The 24,552-nt window shown below is 44.6% G+C and overlaps 1 protein-coding gene across 3 annotated transcripts in view; it reads right to left on the minus strand.

Annotated features, from left to right (window-relative positions):
• Window positions 1-23,204, minus strand: part of CDKL1 (cyclin dependent kinase like 1) — a 58,705-nt gene extending 35,501 nt beyond the window's left edge. The window contains exons 1-2 of one of the 3 annotated variants that reach the window (XM_046009548.1): window positions 22,991-23,204; window positions 22,195-22,479 (exon numbers count right to left, since the gene is read on the minus strand). In XM_046009548.1, the coding sequence (XP_045865504.1) occupies window positions 22,195-22,365 (171 nt within the window). In that variant the 5' untranslated portion in view covers window positions 22,366-22,479; window positions 22,991-23,204. Of the gene's footprint in view, window positions 1-22,194; window positions 22,480-22,622; window positions 22,642-22,902 lie in introns of those variants that run through there. The other 2 variants (XM_046009549.1, XM_046009550.1) reach the window with 2 other exon arrangements.
• Window positions 23,205-24,552: the final 1,348 nt, after the last annotated feature.

Here is a 24,552-nt window from a genome sequence, read left to right on the forward strand (position 1 = left end):
TTTCAGATAGGTTAAAAATTCTAGTATAAAATACTATAAATACTAGAAAAAAATTTAGGAGGAACTTTCTATGACCCTAGGATAGAAGAAAACATCCCAAAAAACAAGATATCTAGAAGAAAAAAGAAAAAAATAGGCAAGTTTGGCCACAAAAGAATAAGATGATATTGAGAAATGGCAAAAGTTCTGGAGTTGTTAGGGGCACCTGGGGGGCTCAGGCAGTTGAAACAGGCAGGTTTCAGCTCAGGTGTTGATCTCTTGGGTGGTGGGATCAGGCCCCAGGTTGGGCTCCACACTCAGCAGGGAGTCTGCTTAAGGATTGGCTCCCTCTACTCCTCCCGCCATGATGTGCATGCTCTCTCTCTAAAGTAAATAAATCAATCTTTAAAGTTTTTTTTTTTTAAGATTTTATTTGACAGAGAGAGAGGGAGCACAAGCAAGGGGAATAGCAGAGGGAGAGGGAGAACAGGCTCCCCACTGAGCAGGGAGCCCAATGCAGAGCTCAATCCCAGGACCCTGGGATCATGACCTGAGCAGAAGGCAGAGGCTTAATGACTGAGCCATCCAGGTGCCCCAATAAATCAATCTTTAAAACAAAAGTTCTGGAGCTGCATGGCGTTGATGGTTGCACACCACTGTGAATGCCCTTAATGTCACTGAACTATATATACACTTAAAAATAGTTCAAATGGTAAAATTTATGTTATGTGTATTTTAGCATAATAAAAAAATAAAATAATGTTGGTTTGTTAAAAAATGAAAAACAAAACCACTAGAAATAAAGTCAAAAGGCAAATAATTGGCAGGGAAATATCTGTTATGACAAATAAAGGGCTACAGCCCTACTATTACAAAGACACTTCATGTGCTATGAAGAAAAAGGCACCATAGTGGGAAAATGGGCAAAAGATGTAAGCAGGTAATACACAGAAGAGGAAATATAAATGATCCAGAGACATGACAAGACAGTATCACTAGTAGTCAGAGAAGGGCAAATCAGAGCAAGAAGGTGAAGCGACCTGTTTTCCTAAAACACATTTCACAAATTGGTAACGTTAAGTGTTGCCAAGGATACAGGGAAATGGATCTTCTCACACTTGGCTGGTTAGACTTTTGGAGAAAGTTACTAGCAGTATTTATTAAAACAACATACCCAGAAAACACAGGCCAAAGATCTGAGCAGACACATTACCGAAGAAGAGATACAGATGGGAAATAAACATATGAAAAGATGATCAATATGTTTTTTCACTAGGGAGCTGCAAATTCCAGAAATAATGAGATATCATTACGTACTTATTAGGATATTTAAGATCTAAAAACTGCCCGCCACACCAAATGCTGATGATGATACAGAGCAACGGGAACTCTCCTTCACTGCTGGTGGAAGCGTAAGACAGTGTGGCCACTCTTGAGACAGTCTGGCAATTTCTTACAAAGCTAAACGTAGTTGTACCATATGATCCAGCAATCACGCCCCTAGGTGTTTACCCAAATGATCTGAAAATTTAGATCCACGTAAAAACCTCCTCACGAATGTTTATAACAGCGATATTGATAATGGCCAAAAATTCAAAGCATACAAATTATCTTCCTATAGACAAAAGGACATAAGCTCATGCTCCATCCATAGAACAGGATATTAGTGATAAGAAGAAATGAGTTATCAAGCCATGAAAGGACATGTGTGAAATTTAAATGCATATTGTGAAGTCAAAGAAGCTAGTCTGAAAAGATGACATATTATACAATTCCAATTATATGACATTCTGGGAAAAGCAAAACTATGGGGACAGTAAAAAGATCAGTGATTGCTGGGAGTTCAGAGGACGTGGTGGGGAAAACCCACATGTGAAACATGATTTTTAGGGTAGTGAAATTATTCTGCCTGATATTGTAACGGAGAATACGTGAATTATGCATTTCTCAAAACCCACAGAACATTACAGCACGAAGAGTGGACCTTAATGTAGGCAAATTAAAAACAAACAAACAAACATTTAGGAGGTTGGGGAATCCTCTGTTAGAAAGCAGAATGTGATAAAGTACCTGACCAGTACTTTTTTTTTTTTTTCAGAATACCAAACTATATTTACTGTTTACGGTAGCAAAGGACAACAAATAATGTACAAATCGGTGAACGAACAGAACAGAGCAAGCAGTCACCGCCCCCCCCCACGCCCAAAGAGCAGGACACAAAGGAAATGCAAACACCTTCAGCGAGATTTCAGGCAAGCAAGAGATGACAGTCAAGGTTACGCTCAGTGACTAGAACAAGGCAGCAGTGGGTCCATACACAAAGACAGGAGGAAAACTATCCGCTTAATTGGTGCAGATCCCAAAACCTCAGAGAACCGAGATCATGTACTAAAGCGCAAGTCCCACACCTGTTTGGAAAGCAGCATAGCCCATGTTGTCGGGGCGACGTGGAGTCACCTTTCCACGGGCTTCATGGATGACACACCAGGAAGCAGGTCTTTCACACGAAAACAAGTGCACACCAGCAATACTGAATCCTGCTTTCTTTAGAGAGACCGTAATTACTCAGAGGAGAGAAACGTGAGGCCAGGGCCCTATGACCAAGGGAGACCCGTGGGGGTGACTTTCTTCTCTAGGAAGGGGAAAGGCCTGTCTCTGCGGCCCCAGGCGCCAGGTAGCGGGTGCCCATGCCCAGGACCATGTTGCCAAAGGACCTGCTTATTTTCCTTTTCACCTTTTAAAAAGCATTTCAGTATCTTCCCTTCAACTTTACTGTATCCTGAAATGCAATACTTCTCATCATTTAAAAAACAATCCAATCAAGAAATGGGCAGAGGACATGAACAGACATTTCTGCAAAGAAGACATCCAGATGGCCAACAGAGACATGAAAAAGTGCTCCATGTCACTCGGCATCAGGGAAATACAAATCAAAACCACAATGAGATATCACCTCACACCAGTCAGAATGGCTAAAATTAACAAGTCAGGAAATGACAGATGCTGGAGAGGATGTGGAGAAAGGGGAACCCTCCTCCACTGTTGGTGGGAATGCAAGCTGGTCCAACCACTCTGGAAAACAGCATGGAGGTTCCTCAAAATGTTGAAAATAGAACTACCCTATGACCCAGCAATTGCACTACTGGGTATTTACCCTAAAGATACAAACATAGTGATCCGAAGGGGCACGTGTACCCGAATGTTTATAGCAGCAATGTCTACAATAGCCAGACTATGGAAAGAACCTAGATGTCCATCAACAGATGAATGGATCAAGAAGATGTGGTATATATACACAATGGAATACTATGCAGCCATCAAAAGAAATGAAATCTTGCCATTTGCGACGACGTGGATGGAACTAGAGCGTATCATGCTTAGTGAAATAAGTCAATCGGAGAAAGACAACTATCATATGATCTCCCTGATATGAGGACATGGAGAAGCAACATGGGGGGGTAGGGGGATAGGAGAAGAATAAATGAAACAAGATGGGATTGGGAGGGAGACAAACCATAAATGACTCTTAATCTCACAAAACAAACTGGGGGTTGCTGGGGGGAGGTGGGATTGGGAGAGGGGGAGCGGGCTATGGACATTGGGGAGGGGAGGTGAACCATAAGAGACTATGGACTCTGAAAAACAACCTGAGGGTTTTGAAGGGTCAGGGGTGGGAGGTTGGGGGAACAGGTGGTGGGTGATGGGGAGGGCACGTTTTGCATGGAGCACTGGGTGTTGTGCAAAAAGAATGAATACTGTTACGCTGAAAAAATTAATAAAAAGGGAAAAAAAATAAATAAAAAACCTATGCCTACACGAAATAGGGAAATTTGTCTCCCTTCCCCAAGCTGTCCCCAAACTTGTCCAACAGAAGCACCCCAATCGTGGTGCTGTGAGCTCTCCAACAAGCAGTGGGGTGGGGAGGCCACCCCTGCGGGCCGGTCCCCACCTAGACCACAAGTGGACATTCAGACCACAGGTCGGGGGGCAAAACTGGAGGGGAGAAAGGACAAAAATGAAAGCAAAAACAAACACCCAAACCCTCAGAACACATTTCACCCCAACAGAGACAAGTGCGACCGGCCCGATTCCAGCCGCGGGCTCTCCCTGCACACAGTTCTGAGCTGCCCTCGCCAAATGTCAAAAGAGAGGGAAGTAGTTTTGGTGACCGTCCTTGGGTTTCCGCAGACTCCTTTGTGATTGGCACGGTCTCTCGTTCACTATTCAACAGCACACGCAAGGACGATGACATGGTGGGGACAGTCCCTGTAGCGGGGCGCCCTTAGACACAGCCGCTCTCAGGTGAGCCTCCCGTTTGCTGCTGGAACACATCGATGGTGTCTTCGTCCTCCATCTCCAGCTGCGCGGGGGTGTCTGTCTCGTTGATCGGCTGCCCCTCAAACCGGAACCGGATCTGCCTCATTGACAAGGCCTTGGGCTTCTCCTCGGACATGGCTGCGCGCGGCAGCGGGATGCGGTGGCCAGGAAGCAGGCCGCGCCGGAGCGGGGGAGTCACGCTCTCTGCCCGCCACTCTCCAGACGCAACTCTGACCAGTACTTCTTAAAACTGTCATGGCCAGGGCGCCTGGGTGGCTCATTGAGTTAAGCCGCTGCCTTCGGCTCAGGTCATGATCTCAGGGTCCTGGGATTGAGTCCCGCATGGGGCTCTCTGCTTGGCAGGGAGCCTGCTTCCCTCTCTCTCTCTCTGCCTGCCTCTCTGTCTCCTTGTGATCTCTGTCTGTCAAATAAATAAATAAATAAAATCTTAAAAAAAAAAAAACCAAAAAACTGTCATGGCCATTAAATACACAGAAAGTCTAAAATGGCCAAGGCAAGAGAAGCCAAGGGACACTGACAAATAAACGTAATGTGGTGTCCTGGATGGGATCCTGGCACAGAAAAAGAACATTAGATAAAAACGAAGGAAGTGTAAGTGAAGTACTGACTTTAATGATAACATGTCGTACCCATTCATTAGTTATAACAAATGTATCATACTTGTAAGATGCTAATCACAGGTGGAATTGGGTGCAGGGTATATGGGAAATCTCTGCACGATCTTCTCAATTTTTCTGTACACCTAAAACTGTTCTAAAAAATAAAGTGCACTGAAATACACACACAGCCCCCATCTTACCCAGCACACCACTTCAGAAATATATCCTATATTAATAAAAGCACAGATCTGCACAGTCTCTGGCACCTGATATGCAGTTCATCAGGTCACGCATTCGTTGTCAATCTGATGAATGTATTCTTCCCAAACTCTACCAGTAAGGAGGATCAAAAGCGGTTCACTTTTTGTGGAAAGGACATCAAGTTAACTGGACCTCCCTGTGAGAGGGAATGACAAGTATTCTGAATGCCCCATTAAGACACACATATGCCTGGTTGCCTGGGTGGCTCAGTGGGTTAAAGCCTCTGTCTTCGGCTCAGGTCATCATCCCAGGTCCTGGAATCGAGCCCCACATTGGGCTCTCTGCTCCACGGGGAGTCTGCTTCCTCCTTTCTGTCTGCCTCTCTGCCTACTACTTGTGATCTCTGTCTGTCAAATAAATAAATAAAATCTTTTTTTAAAAAAAGACTCACATATGCCAGAGGATGAGAGAAAACCTGCCAGGGCATATCACTGGTAATGTTCCAGGGGTCCAATGGCTTGGGGCACCCTGGGACATCCCCTCTAAAGTCAAGGACAAATTGTTTCACCTCTGATCACCCACCACCAAAAAAAGGCATTGCATTTGGTGGATCTCTGTAGATCCTGGAGACAGCATATCTTCCATATGTGCACCAGGGAATAGCTCCAGGGAACACGGCTCTAATTTACTAGGTGATTTGGAAGGCTGTCAGTATTGAGTAGTACCCAAGACAACTTTATGGCACATCAGAGCTGCCCTACCACCCAGGCCATATGACTCAGTTTGTCCACTCCTGCTAGCGCTGTCCAGCTCCTGCAGTCTTGTGAGCCCTCAGAGAGACTGAGTACTGATCATGGGACATCAAGTGATTATGTGACCAAGAGCTTCCTCTTGGGTACTGGGTAAGAGAGAGCCACATCATAAGACTGCATGGAGATAGCAGCAATCCACTATGTGTGAAAACTATACCTCTGTGATCAGGCTCAAGCAGGACTGGAGGGAACAAGCGAGACGAAAAGAGGTGACCTATTCTCCATGTCATTTATTTTACTGCTCCATCCCCTGTCCTTCAACTTACACATCTGGTTTAATGGGAGTTTCCAAGTAACGGAGGAGAAAAACCTCAAGTCCAGCTTGCAGATGGATCAGCTCATTATGTTGGCACTAGCTGAAAATGGACTGCCATAGGGTAGCCCCACTTAGCAGGGGCCTTAAAGGACAAGGGGAACAGGATGTCCTTCCACTGAGCACAGCTTCAAGCAATAGACTTGATGGCTCACTTTGTACAAAGGTAGAAAGGACCTGAGATGTGCATGGACCCGTGGGTAATGGCAAATAACTTATCTAGTGGATGAAGAGTCTGGAAGGGGCAAGACTGGGAGATATTTGGAGAAGAGGCATAAATTGTACTCATGGGAGTGAGCACAGAGCTTGAGGATCATTGGGACTCAGATTCATGCCCACAAGAGAGAGCACCTCCTACAGAGAAAGCACTGAACAACCTGGTGGGAGATGTCTTTCTGGTAGATGTCAGTCTGCTCTGTCCTTGGCCACCCCAGTGCCCATGTGATTGACCCATGAACATGGTGGCCATGGTCGCAGGAATGGTGTGTATGCATGGCCCTGGAGCACGGCTCCCTCTCCGTAAGGCTGATCTGACTACTGGGGCTACGGAAGACAACCTGATGGGAGGAAAAACCAATACTGGGGTGCTGATATGCACTGTCCTTGAAGGAGACCAGATGCTCCATGAAGAGGGTAGCAATGTGTCCTTACTGGAATTGATACTTTTTTTTAATAATTAATTTTTTGAAAAGATTTTGTGTATTTATCTGACAGAGAGAGACACAACGAGAGAGGGAACACAAGCAGGGAGAGTGTGAGAGGGAGAAGCAGGCTTCCCACCAAGCAGAGAGCCCTAGGCAGGGTTTGATCCCAGGACCCTGGGATCATGACCTGAGCCAAAGCAGACACTTAACAACTGAAGCACCCTTGATACTAACTCTAGATATAGGTTTTGCCTTTCCTGCCTACACCCCAGTCCAAGGCTTAGAGAACGCCTGCCTTACTGCCATAGGAGTCCACACAAAGTCAGAGCAAGAGGCCCATTTTATAGCAAAGGAGACCTGACAACTAGCACATGGCCATGGGACCCACTAGTTTGACTATATATCTCATCGTGTACAACCAGGCAGCCTAACAGAATGATGGAATCTGGACCTCAGTTCTTGAGATGCATAAGCACTGACCCACACGGTGCTGTGTCTTCTGTGACTAATCCATGGGTCTGGGAACCAGGAGCAGAAATAGGACTGGACCTCTCATCATCACTCCCGGTTATCTACTTATGGAAATCATGCTTCCGAGTCCCAATATTCTCTCACATTTGCACAGCTTTATGTGTACATGATTGACCAGGTGTCTATTAATACGTGATTAAATAAACTTCAGGACTTTATATTATGTTCAAATGAGAAAACAGTACGCAGCTGTTGAAAGGATAAAGCCTATCTATGTGTTGACTTGGAAAGTTGGCCAAGATACAGTGTTTAGCATAAAATGGAAATTACAGAATGTATATACAATATGATAGCATTGGTATCTGTTTTTTAAAAAGAAATATACGCTTTTGTGCAAGCACAGAAATCCTCTGGATTGATACAGGAGAGAGAAAGGCAAAGTGAATTTCCTTTTCACTTTATATTCTTCTATACCTTCAGGGTTTTGTTTTGTTTTTTTCCTGACATGAGCATATATTACTTTATCATACAAATGGTTTAAAAAGATTTATGTGTCGGGGCACCTGGGTGGCTCAGTGGGTTAAGGCCTCTGCCTTCAGCTCAGGTCATGATCTCAGGGTCCTGGGATGGAGCCCTGCACTGGGCTCTCTGCTCAGTGGGGAGTCTGCTTCCTCCTCTCTCTCTTCCTGCCTCTATGCCTACTTGTGATCTCTGTCAAATAAATAAATAAAATGTTTTTTAAAAAAAGATTTACGTGTCTTCACTGTATCATAAAACCAAAATAAATATTTTCAAATTAGTTTCAGAGAACTAGTTAATACATTACCTTTGGGGGGGGGATATTTTCATTATTAAAAAGCTACTGAATTACTACCACCCTCTTCAGCCTAGAGGAAAATATTCTGCACCCTTCATGGTGCTGCCAAGGAATCATTCCTTAGCACTTTTTTTTTAAAAAAAATTTTATTTATTTATTTGACAGAGATCACAAGTAGACACAGAGGCAGGCAGAGAGAGAGGAGGAAGCAGGCTCCCCGCTGAGCAGAGAGCCCTGCACGAGGGGCTCAATCCAGGACTCTGGGATCAGGACCTGAGCCAAAGGCAGAGGCCTTAACCCACTGAGCCACCCAGGCGCCCCCCTACCCCCGCCTTTTTAAGCACTTTTGATAAAGGAAAGCCGTCTTCATCTCGTGTTTCCTCCAAATGCCAAGAATCCCACTGTAGACACCCTGGCTAATATTTTGTCTTGGGGACAACTAGAGAAGGAAAGGGTGTGACATATGGAGTGGGAGAGTACCTGGGTGGAGAGGTGGAGAGGGGCCTGAAGTTTATTTATGGTAGGTTTCCTGTAGACAGCATGGATGAAACAGTATACCAGGCTGGTCCTCTGACCACTGACCTAGGCTGAGATCCCTTCTGGGTTCCTCTCAAGACTCAGCACAGGCTAAGGATGTGCACCGTGGATGCTCCATTTGTTTTGTTGATTAATAAAGTATATGGAAAGTTCCAGAAAAGAAACAACGGTACAAACTGTGGTCAAAATGAAAATTAACAATGGCAGAGCCAAAAAATTAATGCACCAACATACTGACAGTTATGACATAAATTATTTGTTCGGTTTATACAGAAGTTGATAGCTTCCACTGGTGTAGAAGTCACTTTGCATTATTTTAACAAAAAGAAGAATTAAGCTCCAAGTTTTCAACCAGGCCAGTTTATAAAATTGCATTTTTACCACAGTGCTTTTAAAGTTAATAAATAATAAAGAAGGTTAATAATTAGCAAGACCATATGCCTATGAAAGGAAATTTGTGTCTAAGACATTGGTCCTCCCAAATGAAAGGGTGAATTAAAACAGTAAAAAATTGAAAGGGAAATTAAATACAAGCCTGGTGCATTAAAAAATTTTTCCATTTGGAATGAAAAGTACTACCTTCTAGCAAGGTTTCGTTATTTGATAATGACTGTCTGTAACACAGGTTGTCCCCTTAAAATTTCCTTTGCTGAAAATACAAGTAATTTAAGCGGCCGAAAAAGTAATAGCATAATTATATTTTTTATCAACGTGCACTATAAAACCACTTACTTTCTCCTGCTCTGCGCTGTTTTATTTCTACAGTCTAAGGTGCAGGCAGGCTGGTATGTAGGAGCACTGAGGACACTGACACATACTGGCATGTGGTTAATCTCCCTATAAACTCAGGGTCTCTACGAAGGTAATGGGCTGCCAGCCTGTTGATTTCTGCTTTTGTTCCTGAAGTATTTGTGTGGCAGCTTTATTACTTAGGGGTTCATTACACAGCAGAAATATAATCTTTCTGTATAAACAAGTTGGGAGTTAAGCCCTAAATTCTTATAATAAACAAACAAAAACAGCCCGTTACTATTTGCAGTTAGTACGTTATCTTGTAAAATTAAAATTAAACAGGTCTCCCTGTTGAACAAATGGGGAAAGAGGATGACAAGGGGGATCTGTTGGGTTTCTCTCGCTGTGGGCCAGGGAATGCTCTGCTTTGTCTTCCACACTATTGACATGAGCTCCCAACATCTATCTATGTATTACTAATGAACCTCAAGGGGCCAGAGCTGCCAGTCTGTAAGGAGAACATCTGCATATAGTGAAAGCTTTACGATCCAAAGGCCCAAAACGGAGTCTGTGGGCCAAGCATCGTCTGCAGATGGGTTCTGTTTGGCCTGAGCGGCGTTCGACATTTAAAAAAATTCCTTGTCAACATTTTTAAAGTCAGCTTTCATTCTTACTAAAAGGAACCAGGGCTCCTTGGGAAAATGGTTGATTCCAGAGCTGCGGCGGGATGAGCCTGGTAGACCTTGTTGTCACACATAGGAAAGAAGTACTCGAGGTGAGATGCCTGGGTGGCTCAGTTGGTTAAGATTCTGCCTTCGGCTCTGTCACGGTCCCAGGGTCCTGGGATCCAGCTCTGCACTGGGTTCCCTGCTCGGCAGGGAGCCTGCTTCTCCCTCTGCCTGCCACTTCCTGTGCTTGTGCTCTCTCTCTATTTCTCTCTCTGACAAACAAATAAATAAAATCTTAATAAAAAAAAAAGTACTCAAGGAACAGTGGTGTCTGTCAGAACAAAGGAGCAGGATAAAATGTGTGACCATTTATGAATCAAAAAGAAGAATCATAGCGACAGTTTATAACAAGTTGAATTTTTTAAAAAGTCCACAAATTCTCTGTGATACTAAAGAGTGTGTGTTTGAGGTGGGGACAGGTGGTAGGTGAAGGAAAGTTTTTTTTGTTTTGTTTTGTTTTGTTTTTTTCCCTAACAGAAAAACCATAAGTAATGAATGTAGAAAGAATTTTGAAAATTACCATTTTACAAGAACTCTTCCTATAATCGATTCAAGCAAAGATCACTGGGTGAAAGTTGTTGGGACACAAGGTGGTCTCACCGTCTCAGCATATCTCCCCACAGATCACACACTAACTATAAAAGGGAAAATGTTTCTTTACAATTGGGAAATCCAGAAGACCCATCTTGATCAAGAGATCAAAGCCAAGAGCAGCAACTAGGGGCCATGCTGACACCCTGTACTTCCTGCTGAGAACCAGTATGGTGGACACATCCTCACGCCTGCAGTGGAAACAACCACAGTCCATGTGGAAGCACATTCTGAGGAACAACTGGCCTGCATGCTTCAAAATGCCGGTGTTAAAAGAGACTAAAGAGACACGACAATGAATTGCAATGTGTGGTCAAGGGTTAGAACCTGGATTTAGATATACAGCTGTAGTTACGGTTATGGTCATAGTTGTAGTTGTAGTTATACAACCATTACTGGGACATTATGAGAAACTTGAGCACAGCCTGTACGTTAGATGATGGTATTGAGTCCTTGAGAAATCCTACTGTAGAAATCATATTGTGGTTACACAGAAGAATTCTAGCAGATTCATGCTGCATACTTAAGGAAATGATTCAGCTGAGAAAGTATGGGGTGTGTGTGTGTGTGTGAGAGAGAGAGAGAGAGAGAGAGAGACAGAGACACAGAAAGAAAATGAAGCAGAATTTTCACAACTGGTTAATGAATCTAGTGAAGGGTATGGAGGTATTCATTATATTATTCTGTCCACATCTGTATATTTTGGTTTTTTGTTTGTTTATTTGTTTTGGTCAAAACAAAGAGTGGTAGGAAAAAAAAACAGATTTTACGTAAAATTCTGATTTCTGTCTGTTTAAAAAAGGACTTGGAAAACCTAGCACCGTGGGCTTGTATTGTGTGGGCCAAGCTGTGGCCACCTGCCCATCTAATTTCACACTCAGCCCACTTCCCTCCTTTAGGTCTCTACTGTGATCCCCACACACATTTGACTTTCTGATCTCACATAAACCATAACAGAGCATGCCAGACATGGCTATCACAATTTCTAGAAATATGTCACAAATCCATTTGGACAAGCCAATGAAACAATGGGCTTGACCTAGAAATGGCACCTACACTAGCAACAGCAGGACTAAATTCCACAAGACGTCACAGAAATTCCCAGTGAGATTTTTAGTGAGCTGTGAAATATTATTCAATGAATACTGGGGAAATATTTAACTAATATTAGGGGAGCAGAAGCTCTTAAAAATTATGAACTCTCTAATCGGAGTCTAATGCTAGGGAGCATTTACATGATGCCCTGTTAGCATTCAGTGGAATGTGGCCCTGGGCACAGCAGCACATGGAATTAAGTACTTAATAAAGGCCTTGGGTACAGGGACCCTTGCCAGTTGTACCTGCCATGGCACCTTATCATCGCTGGGCTGGTAACTTGCCCAGCAGTATTTCTGGTCTGGTATTTTCTAGCAGTGAACCTCTCGGGACAGACCGCGTGAGGTACTTGATGCTCAATGCCTCCCTGTGGTACTAAATCCCACCTTTCTGTCTTCCCACCATGCATCTTTCTCGTCTTTCTCTCCTAGACTTTTTTTTTTTTTTTTTTTTTGACCCTTCGCTTTCCTGCCCTTGTACCCGTTAAGGCTGCTTGACCACTGTGAGCTCTTGCTCCCCTCAGCAAAAAGTCAGCATAGCAACGCCAAACGCAGACATAAATCAAGGGAGGTGGGCCAGGTTCCAGGCTGCACTGGAGTTGCCCAAGGTCACCCAACAGCTCTGAGCTGGGATCAGAAACCGCAATTCTTAACTGTGGGTCCTGTCTGCACAAGTAACAAAGCCCCACAGCCTCACTGGAAGGTTAATGAAAGTGAGGAGATGATAGGGGGGAAAAAGGGGATGCTCTGAATATTCTGTAGGTTATCAGTATTCATGACCGATAAAATCAAATGAAAGCATGTTTCTGGCACACAGAATACACTCAATATTCTCACCTCCCCCACCCCATGGACTCCCCCCCCCATATTTATCCCCAAAGGATTCCTTTTATACATTTTTTCCAGATCACCTCCCAATGAAATATATGTATGTACATAATATATATGTATGTAATCTGTGCTTCAAAGCCACGTTCCCTGCACCTGTTCTCAAAAACCAATTTTCATCCTCTTGGGGGCGATAACATTCACATGAAGAGGGTATGCGTTGTAATATTTAGAGTAAACTTGTACAGGGCCATTCTCCCCATGCTTATTCTCATCTTTGTTGGTGGCAAACCATCACTTTTACCATTTAAAATAATCTACAGGGTTATAGAACCAGAGCTGGAAGGAACTGCTATTCCAGTAAGAATTGGTCCCCGAGGCTCCAAGAGAGCCGTGAGTCCCACAGCTAAGGCCCTGTCGGGAGGAGGGCAGGGCGAAGCCTGAGGACCGTAACTGAGACTTCAGAGTGTGGTGTTGGATGTGACTGGGTGGTCCTGACACGTGGAAGCAGCAACATAGGGACGTGGGGACAGATAAAACTGGGTCTGCGTTCCAGTTTATTCACCAGAGATCATTAACCATCCGATTCATATGTAAGAGGAGATAACAATACCCACTTCCTAAGGTTGTTATATTTTGTGCACCGTACGTAATGATACTTGGTACCTTGCCCAAGTCTACCGGGTCACCAAATGGCAAGACGTGATTCCTTCTGCTTGCCTGTATCTTGTTTTCTTGTCTCTGGATTCGAGATGTCATAGACAGTGTCCTAGCTGCTGCCTTCAGCCTTGACTGATGTTGGTCTAATCTATTCGAAGGCCCCCACACCACCTGCCACACTGCTGCATTGTCTGCACAGGCACCTCACAGTACCGCTCTTCCCGTCCTTTACCTCGACTCCTCTGGGAGCATCTATTCTTCCTACCACTGCTGTTGGCATTCTCTGCTTCCTCCTCCAAGTGCTCTGTCATTTTTATTCAGCAGAGAGGGGATTAGCATCATAAAGGCTGGGGACTTTGGTATACAATGATTCTGGGTTGGTTGGGTGCACTTGTTTTGAACCACATGGTCCTTTTCTTGGCTGGACACACAGATAGTCCCCCGGAGTTGGGCTGGGTTCAGTTAAGCCTCCTGCTTTATGAGCAGCCAGAACGCATGTCCCACTGTAGGCCCTGTGATGACTCTGGCCTATTAGACCAGACTTCTTGATGTAAGGGGATTTTCTTGCAGGAATCTTGTCTCTCTGTGTAATCTAGCTTGTGTGGCACCTGCCCCACTTCCCGTCCAAAATATCTTTACATGCTTGAACCCTAGTTATAGAAGGGGATTGTATTTTTCCTCTAGGGTTCATGGGCCACATGCAAATCAGGCGATATCATACACCCAGGCAGAACGAGTTCTTCTGCACCACAGCTTGGAGATAACTGTGGGTCCTGTTACATAAAGATTAAGGAGAGTGTATATGAAGAACCTAGCAACATTCCAAATAAAATAAAATAATTCCTTATCTCCTAGCTGGTCCATGAATTGGTCTTTTATTACACTATTACAGCTATTTGTGGCCACAGTCCATGTTGGTAACTCAAAGTCATGGCTCCAGGAATTCTCTCCCTTCAAAAGTATCAAGTTTTGGGGCACCTGGGTGGCTCAGTGGATTAAGCCGCTGCCTTCGGCTCAGGTCATGATCTCAGGGTCCTGGGATCGAGCCCCGCATCGGGCTCTCTGCTCCGTGGGGAGCCTGCTTCCTCCTCTCTCTCTGCCAGCCTCTCTGCCTACTTGTGATCTCTCTCTGTCAAATAAATAAATAAAATCTTTAAAAAAAAAAAAGTATCAAGTTTTCTCTCTACTGGATTGATACCATTGGCATACAAATCTCCTTCTTCTCCCATATTAAAAACAACTAAGAAACTCTCTCTTGATCCCACATCTTTCTATATCTCTTTCCTTTTATAATCAAAATCCTCGAGAGTTGCCTGTATCACTGTCCTCTTTGCTCTTCTCACTGTCTCTTGAATCCTCTCTGATGAAGCTTTCATTCCCACCACTGCACCTAACAGCTCTTGTCAAGATCTCAAATGACCCTCACATCTTCAAAGTCAATGGCTATTTCTTTTTTTTTTTTTTAATATTCTATTTATTTGACAGAGAGAGAGACCACAACTAGGCAGAGAGACAAGCAGAGAGAGAGGAGGAAGCAGGCTCCCCGCAGAGCAGAGTGCCCGATGCGGGGCTCGATCCCAAGACCCTGGGATCATGACCTGAGCCGAAGGCAGAGGCTTTAACCCACTGAGCCGCCCAGGCACCCCTCAATGGCTATTTCTAAGTCTGTACTAATCATGACCTTTGACACTGCTGACCATCCCCTCATTCTTTTTTTTTTTAAGTTTTTATTTGAATTCCAGGTAACATACAGTGTAATATTGGTCTCAAGTACATAATTTAGTGATTCTGCACTTCCATACAACATCCAGTGCTCATCACAAGTGTCCTCCTTAATTCCCATGACCTATTTCACCCATCCCCTCACCCACCTCTCCTCCAGCAACCCTCAGTTTGTTCTCTAGAATTAAAAGTCTTTCTTGGTTTGCCACTTTTTCTCCCCCATAATAATTTATTTCTTAAGTTCCACATATGAGTGAAATCATATGGTATTTGTCTTTCTTGAACTGGCTGATTTTGTTAGCCTATTTTGTAGTTCCATCCACATTGTTGCAAATGGCAAGATCTCATTCTGACCATTCTCTCGTTCTCAAGATTATTTTCTTCTCTAAGCTTTTAAGAACATTGTTCCTGGGATTTTCCTACCTCCAGGATCACCCCCTTTTTCTTCTCCTTGCCTGCTTCCTCTTCATCTTCCTGACCTCCAAATCCAAATGCTGAAGGGCATTCAGTCTTTGGTACTGGATTCTCCATTCCCCAGGACAACCCAGTCTCAGTGGCCTTAAATGTCACTGCTATGTTGATGTCTCCCAATTTTATTTCTCCAATCTGGATTTTCTCCCAAATGCCAGATTTGTATACTTAAATGCCTACATCATGGTCTCAGCTATGCCTCTCAAACTTAACATAACCAAAACAGAATTCTTGATTTCCTTTCCCCCAGATGGGTACTGAGGTCTCCCCATCCCAGTGAATGATCTGATCCCTGTTCTTGTAGTTACTCAAGTCCTGAACTCTGAGGTCATTCTTGATTCTTCCTCCCACCATCAGATTCCTCTATACTACTCTCTCAGAATAAATCTTGTACCTGACTACCTCCGCCACTACCACTCTGACCCAAACACCATCACCTCATCCCTGGGTTATTCCAGTCGTCTTCTAACTATCGTTCTAATTATCTATCTACCAATCGTCTTGCCCATGGAGTTGGAGTAACAAACAGCTGGAGGGATCCTTCTAAGAATGTATGTCATGCCAAGGCACGGTTCTGCTCCAAATCTTCTGTTGGTTCCCATCTCATTCACAGTAAAAGTCATGGTTTCTGCTGAGGCCTGGAAGGTCCTTGTGTCTGACCTCTCACCCCTCTAACTTCATTTCCTCTGACCCCTGCCCTTGCTTACTGTGCTGTAGATGCCCTGATCTCTTTACTCCTCCTAGAACACACCAGAACATGCCTGAAAACATCACTGGGTCTTGCCTGTGGCCTTTGTACTCACTATTCCCTCTGCCTGGAATGCCGGCATCACTCATCTCTTCCCATTTGCTGCTGGTCTCTCTTCAAAATGTCATTCATTAGAAAGGCTTTTCCTGACCCTGCTCTATGAAAAAAGCAAGCCTCTTCATCACTCTTTACCCCTTTATCCTGCTTTATATTTTACCACTTGACATATAATTATTTGTCTACTATGAGTCTCTCCTTATGTGGAGGGCAGGAGCCCAGAACAGTGCCTGCTACATACAAGAGTTCTGTAAAAAGTTCCCAGATGAACACATGCCAGCACACTGATGCGTAGGTATCTCAGCAAAAATGATGACTGAAAATACTGAATTCTGTTTTCCCACATTGGAAAGTAAGTTTGAGATAGGACAGGACAGTTGCTTGGAGCTCAGTATTACAGTATAATTTTATTGCTGTCGCTAAATGATAACTTAATTTAGAGTATGTCCTTAGACTATGAGCTGACTGATGATAACTACTGCAAAAGCTTATATTTTTAAAAGCCTAACTGTGTAACTGGGAAAAATCAGATTCAGAATTAAACATTAAAAGGGCAAGTGCAATAGAACCTCTTGGTGAACAGTGAATTATATTTAGTTTAAAGAGCAGTTTACTAGGAGGAACGTGGGTGGCACAGTCAGTTGAGCGTCTGACTTTTGGTTTGGGCCCAGGTGGTGATTTCAGGGTCCTGGGATCGAGCTCAGTTTCGGGCTCTATGCTTAGTGCGGAGTTTGTTTGGGATTCTCTCCTGCTCCCCCTGCCCCCCACACTCTCTCTAAAAATAAATAAATAAATCTTTTAAAAAGGCAGTTTATTAGTACAAACACTAAACATGTCTCATAAAAATACATTTTTTTCCAAATGGCACAAAATAATGTTATTTGAAAAGTTTCAAATTTTCAGAAAAAAATGTTTTCTAAAGCTATTAGCAAAGTTGGTTTTTTGATAATTATCATCCTCAAAAGCGCTTAGCAATGGATGGCTACAGCTCATGTATGCTCCCACACTGAGAATGGGAAACATTGTAGGTATGCTATCCTGAAAATTATGCAATTGACTGCTAGAATATTCGTTCCCACGATCTTATCCGCTTCAGAGGAAATGACTGGAATTTTTTTTAAAGATTTTATTTATTTAATTGACAGACAGATCACAAGTAGGCAGAGAGGCAGGCAGAGAGAGAGGAGGAAGCAGGCTCCCTGCTGAGCAGAGAGCCCGACGCGGGGCTCGATCCCAGGACCCTGAGATCATGACCTGAGCCAAAGGCAGAGGTTTTAACCCACTGAGCCACGACTGGAATTTTTAAGAGTCCAACAGCAACTTCTGGTGGTTGCTCTAAATTGTACAACAAACAGTTTTGAAAAATTCTATTATAAAATCCAAGGACCATCCAGTTCTTCTGTCGTGCAAGTATTTCACCATCTCAGCTATGGACCCTACACGCAGGACGACAGCAGATCTGGGAAATCTTTTTATTCTAATGCGCATGACATTTAGGCCGCACAAAACCAGTGGTGTCACCATTTTTATCAATGGACAGTGAAATGAGAAAAATCAGTGCCATGGTACACATACCCACACTTGCGCGTAAGTACACACATTGTCCACACACACCTCAGAAAGGCAGCCACATAGATGTGATTTACAGCCGTCATCCACTCTCTCAAGAAGACTGTGCTTTTGTCTAAACTTGTGTCTTTCCTAGTTTTCTTTTTTAATATTAAAATGTCCCTTCTTTTATGAAATGATGGTGATAGTCTTCAGTAACTGGTTTTTAAAAATGCTGACAACACTATCCAGTCTGTAAAAATTTTTTTTTTAATTTTATTTATTTATTTGACAGAGAAAGATCACAAGTAGGCAGAGAAGCAGGCAGAGAGAGAGAGGGAGAAGCAGGCTCCCCGCCAAGCAGAGAGCCCGATGCGGGGCTCGATCCCAGGACCCTGAGATCATGACCCGAGCCAAAGGCAGCGGCTTAACCCACTGAGCCACCCAGGCGCCCCTGTAAAAAAATTTTTTTAAAATTTTACAGGTCCACGAAATCCAAAAGTCTACAGAGGAAATACATGCGCGCGCATAAGGCAATATTATTCAGCCACAAAAAAGAAAATCCTAAAAAAAAAAGAAAAGAAAATCCTGCCATTTGCAAGGACATGGATAGACTTCAAGGGCACCATGCTGAATGAAATAAGTCAGACAGAGAAGGACAAATTCTGCATGTTTTCACTTATGCATGGAATCTAAAAAAGCTGAACTCATAAAAATAGAGGGTAGAATGGTGGTTGGCAGGGGCCGTAGAGTGGGAGAAATGAGTATAAACTTCCAGTTACAAGCTGAATAAGTTCCAAGTGATCTGATGCCCACTTGGCGACTACAGTTAACAGTACCTATTCTACACCTGAAAGGGGCTAAGCGAGAAAATCTTAAATGTTCTGACTACCAAAAAAATGGTAATTACATGAGTTGTAGAGATGTTAACTGCCTTACTGTGGTAATCATTTCATAATACATATGTGTAACAAATTTTTTTTAATATTTTATTTATTTGACAGAGAGAAATCACAACTAGGCAGAGAGGCAGGCAGAGAGAGAGGAGGAAGCAGGCTCCCTGCAGAGCAGAGAACCCGATGCAGGGCTCCATCCCACGACCCTGAGATCATGACCTGAGCTGAAGGCAGAGGCTTTAACCCACTGAGCCACCCAGGCGCCCCTGTAACAAATATCTTATGTCTTAAATTTACACAGCGTTACATGTCAATCATATCTTAATAAATTTGGGGGCAGGGAAAGAAAAAAAATCCGGAAGTCTACAAACAACAGCTTTCTAATTAAAAAAAAACCTTGGCATTCAAATCCGTCTACACCTGATCTTGTTTGCTTATCACACTAGGAACAGTCAGGGGGTCAGCCCTTGCCAGTCCTCACCTGCTCTGACTAAGGTTATTGAGGCAATCTTCACCTTCAATCCTCCTAGTTCTTAGTTCCTAACCTCAGCAGGGGTCATTAAAAGCACAGCTCTGCAAGAGGTGTGCAAGGAAAGTATTAGGAACTCAAACCCACTGAGCTGCAAACTTCCCTTGGGCGCACAGAACTGTGCTTGGCTCACAGTGTAACATTCCTCTTCCCACAGGCCACTGGAGCTCTCCCTTGAATTCCAGCTCAGATGGGGGCCCTAAAACACTTGCCTAGATGTCACCAGGTTTTTCCTGTTTGCGGGGACTATAGTATGTCAAGCTTCAGACCCAAAAGACTACCTGGTACCAAGGTGTAGCTTTGTGCAAAGTAGACCTCTACTCCAGGAAATTCCTCCCACCTCCTTCTACTGAGCCCTGGCTTTCTTTCCTTTCCTTCTCTTCCTGGCCTGATAGCACCCAGCAGGCAATCCTGGCTAAAACTTTAGGGTTATAACCTGTGTTCCCTCCATATACTGCTTTCCACGTATGCACCTTTCCTAGGAGAGACTCTCTGTCCTGAATGCCTTATTTCTCATTCCATGCCTCCCTAAACACTTCAAAGTCTAGTTCAAACATGCCTCTAAACACGTTATTTAGAGGATTCTTGCCAGGCCTGGAGACACAAGGTAAATGACACAGACCCTGCTCATCAGGAACCCAGTTATCAGGAGTGAGAGCCAAGGGGAAATTTATCTTATTTCCCTTCCATGGTCAAGCATCTGAAACACGGCGTGTACCATTTCATATAAACATTGTTTTAGGGGCACCTGTGTGGCCCAGCTGGTTGAGGGTCTGACCCTACCACTGAGTCCTGGGTCAGGCTCCACACTCAGCAGGAGAATGTGCTTGAGATTCTCTCTCTCCCTCTGCCCCTATGCTCCCCACCACGCCCGACTCGAGTGCTCTCTCCTCTTCTCTCTCTAATAAACTAAAAAAAGAAAAAACAAAAAACATTGTTTTAGGCACAAGGAGCCTCTACGCATATTTACTGAATAATTAAATGGAGAAAATGTGACTTCATTCAAGAAACTTCCAATTCACCATTTCAGCAAATATTTAAGTACCTGTTATGTGTTGGGAATATCAAAGAATGCTGAAAAGTTAGGACTTTGAAGAACGGACTCTATCCATAATCTAGTCCCATCACCTCGTATAGATCGGGAGGGTCTACATCTGTGTGCTTGATTTTGAAGAATGGGGTGCTCTGTGCTTCAAAATCAGGCTCCTGTACACACAACCCTTTCCTTAAGGTAGCATCAATATTCAGTTATTTAAGAGAACACATTGGACTTCCTAATTTATTGGCAACAACCACTCTTGCTAAGAGCTTATTTTGTTAACCATTTTTTTTTTCAATCTACAGTAACATGCGTTGGAGGCCTACTACGTGCTTAGTAATTCGTACAGAAAAACAGAGGTCCCCATCCTGGAGGAACTCAATTAACTCAGGGAGCTACACTTGGAAACCCAGTATTGTGCATTCACACTTGATCTTCGGAATTAGAAAGACTATCTCTCCACTAGAAACAGATTGTCTTTTCTTTGGAGTAAAAGAGTCCTTTCAAACTCAGTTATCGCCTTCTCCTCTAGGGAGAACCTGAGAAAGTGGAAAATACCCATCAGTCCAAAAGAAAGGGGAAGAACCTGTCCCCATAGGCTCCCCAGGCCATGGGATGGGCAAACACGGCTGGTCTTACCCCTTCAGGGGGAGGCCCTCTTGGAGTGTGGGTAGGGGAACCTTGTAAGTGTCTTCTCAGAGCAGATAGGGATCTTGCTGGTAAAGAACACCCCAAAAGGAAAGAGAGAGGTTTCCTATTATCCCCCCATTTAAATTTACCCAAAGCCTGCTAATTCATATTCAGTTTCCTTATCCAGAGATAACACCACACATTTAAGCCATGGGGAAGAGAGATGTTTAGAGAGGCCAGAAAATCCCCTGGATGTTCCTCTCACTTCCCACTGGTAACTCTTTCCTTGTCACAGAGTTGGTTACACAAGTCCGAACACTGAGGCCCTGTCTGAAACCAAGTTAACCCCACGGTGCTCATTACATGTCACACTCTGTGTTGGGATTTGGGTTTCATCCTCACAGAAATTCAGAAAAGCAGCCTTTTTCTATTACAAGAAAAAATGCTCTCAGCTTGTAACAAACATCCTTTTCTACCGCTCTGATTTCATAGTCTTCTAGGGTTAACAAACATTTTTTTTTAAGATTTTTTATTTATTTATTTGACAGAGAGAGATCACAAGCAGGCAGAGAGAGAGTGAGAGGGAAGCAGGCTCCCTGCTGAGCAGAGAGCCCGATGCGGAACTTGATCCCAGGACCCTGAGATCATGACCTGAGCCGAAGGCAGCAGCCTAAACCACTGAGCCACCCAGGCGCCCCGGGTTAACAAACATTTTTAAAAAGTGATCATTTCACTTCTTTAAGAAGAATCTTTTTTCTAGAGAAAGGACATTATGATGTTCAGCAGCAGATACATGTGAGGTGTAAAGAAAACCTGTCAGCTTCCTAGCAGTTTGAGAACAGGTGAATGATTAATTCTCTTAATGGGCTGAGAATGTCAGCAGAACATGGCCTGGAAGTTTACAACTCATGAATGCAAGCAAACTGAAGTTGATGGCTCTTGAAGAACCAGGTCTAGAGCGGACATGGGGGAGAGGAAGAAAAATGAAACAACCACAGCATCTCCAAAAGTGAATCTCCCCCTTTCCCTGCACAGGTGTCCCCCCCGCCAAGTAATTGGCAACTTGTACATAGATGTCCCACTTGTGTCACTGAGGACAAATGTCCTTGGAGGAAGGAGATGTTACCGCCTCTTAACACATTTATTAAATGTAACACGACTCGCTTTAATTTTTTACGCCCTGAAACTTCATTTTAAAGAATCCATTTACCTTGAGCATGCGGATTTCTCGAAGGGCGATTTTCTTTATGACAGGGTCATCTTCTGATTCCAGAAATCTCTTGATGGCTACAATCTGACCCGTGTCCCTGTTTCTGCATTTGAAAACAACGCCATAGGATCCTTCGCCAATTTTCCCAATTTTTTCATACTTCTCCATCATAGAGGAATAAATCTTAAAACGGATCTTCACATAGTCTGAAAATGTCGCTTATAGACTACTGGCTCGAACAGACTGAACTAGAGCCCCACTCAACGATGGCTCTTTGTCAACCACCTGGAACAGAAGGGCACTTGTTAACGAGTTAGGAATCGACCCATGTCCTTAAAGCTCGCCCCTCAGCAAGGGCAACGAGATCTGGGATGACAGCCTAGAGCTCGCTGCCCTCGGTAACCCAATTCTAAGCGCCCGGTATACACCTGCGAGTTAAAATGCAACCCGTCATCCTAAAACGAACCGAGCTGTAAGATAATCTATCTTGTTTAATGTTCTAGTTCATCCGATCTAAGACACATGAGCCGGCAGCGGGGCGAGGAAGGCTCAGGGCTTCCCCGGTTCTCGTTTCCTTCGGGCACGGAGACACTGGCAGAAGCCCCATGTGGGGGGGCCTGGCGCCTCCCGGGTGGGCCTCGGCGGGGGGCAGGGACGTGCAGTCCAGCCGCCCCACCGCCCCGCCACCCCCCGCGCCCTCTCCCGCACCTGGTCCGCGCTGCGCAGCCTCGAGCCGCGCCACGTGGCGCCCAGGCCTGCGGTCCCGGCCCGCGCGCCTTCCCCGCCCGGGACTCACGGCGCCGCGGCTGCCGGGCCTGGTCCCGCTCCCGCCTCGCCGCCTCTCTCGCGGCTGTGCCCGCCGCCGCCACGGCCGCAATCCCTATGGGAACGGGCCCCCGCCCGTGACTGGCCTGGGCGGGGCCGGGCCCCGGTGGGCGGCCCTGGGTCCTCGGCACCCGCGCGTCTCTCCGCCGGGGAGAGGAGGCTTGCAGGACTGCGGACGCCAGCAGGTCGTAAAAAACGCAGCTAGAGCAGAGTCGGCAGGGAAGACGCCTGCGCCGGGAGCGCCCCTCCCGACAACCCCCATGCGGTCTGAACTTCACGGGCAGGGCCGGTCCCGCACGGTCTGAGAACAGATTACTTCCCCCGTACGCTTTGCTGGGTTACAAACGCCTTGAGGACAGCTTTCATGTCTGTCCCGATCAGTACTGTAGCATCCCGCCAACCAGTGATGAATGAATGAAAGGCAGAGAGAGAGAGAGAGGAAAAGAGGGAGAGGGAGGTATGATGACAGAACCTGGTTAAAGTCAGCACTTCCCTCCATTAGCCTGGGGGTCTGTCACCATCGACTTCCTATGCAGCTGGCTTTTCTGATGTGGCAGAAGACACAGATGGACAGAGCCCATCTTGGTTTAGGTATTTTTGTTTTAAGTAATTCCCAGGTCAAAGGTGGGACTCAAACTCAGGACCCTGAGGTGAAGAGTCCTATGCTCTAACGACTAAGCCAGCCACGTGTCCCTGTTTTAGGTTCCATATTCCCATCCGTCTCCCAGATGGCTTCTATTCACTCAAGTCTGAGCACAATGGTGGGAAGTTCATGGACTTGGGGAAAGAATGAAATAGCTTGCTACTAGGCAGACTGCCTCAGTCAGTACTTCATCATCTAGTGCATTCCATGCGCCCAGCACTGAGATGGGTGTTTGCCCTGGAAGTGGTACCGGGAGAGAGAAAAATGTCATACCGTCTATAAAATGGGACCAATCCCGCACCAAGCAGCATGCCACTGAAGGTAAATCTGGATAGGGTTCAGGAAGGAGCTGGTAAGAGAGGAATGGGTGGCTTCCCGGACCAGGGAGTAGCATATAGATGGGGTCCAGGGATGAGCTACAGGTGGTCTGTGAACCTCCTGGAAATTGTTTGCAAATGGCAACCACTGATGTGTTTTCTGTCTCTATAGCTTTGCCTTTTCCAAGATGTCATATAAATGCAACCTTTTGAGATTAACTAAACTTCTTTTACTTAACATGCATTTGAGATTCACCCATGTAGTTGCGTATCTCCATAGTTCATTCTTTTTTATTGCTGAGTGGTATTCCATTATATGGATAAACCAGACTTTGTTTATCTATTTCCAGCTGAAGAACATTTGAGTTGTTTCTAGTCTTGGTGATTATAAATCAAGGCACTATAAACATTCATGCATGGTCTTTTGTGTGAACATATGTTTTCCTTTCTCTTGGGAAAATAATACTTAGGAGGAGTACTGCTGGGTCACAGGATAAGTACATGTTATTGTAAGTAACTAACAAAATGTTTTCCAAAGTGACTATGCCATCTTACATTTCTGCCAGCAATGTT

Source organism: Meles meles, chromosome 6 (genome assembly GCF_922984935.1).
Source record: "Meles meles chromosome 6, mMelMel3.1 paternal haplotype, whole genome shotgun sequence".
Taxonomy (NCBI): Eukaryota; Metazoa; Chordata; class Mammalia; order Carnivora; family Mustelidae; genus Meles; species Meles meles.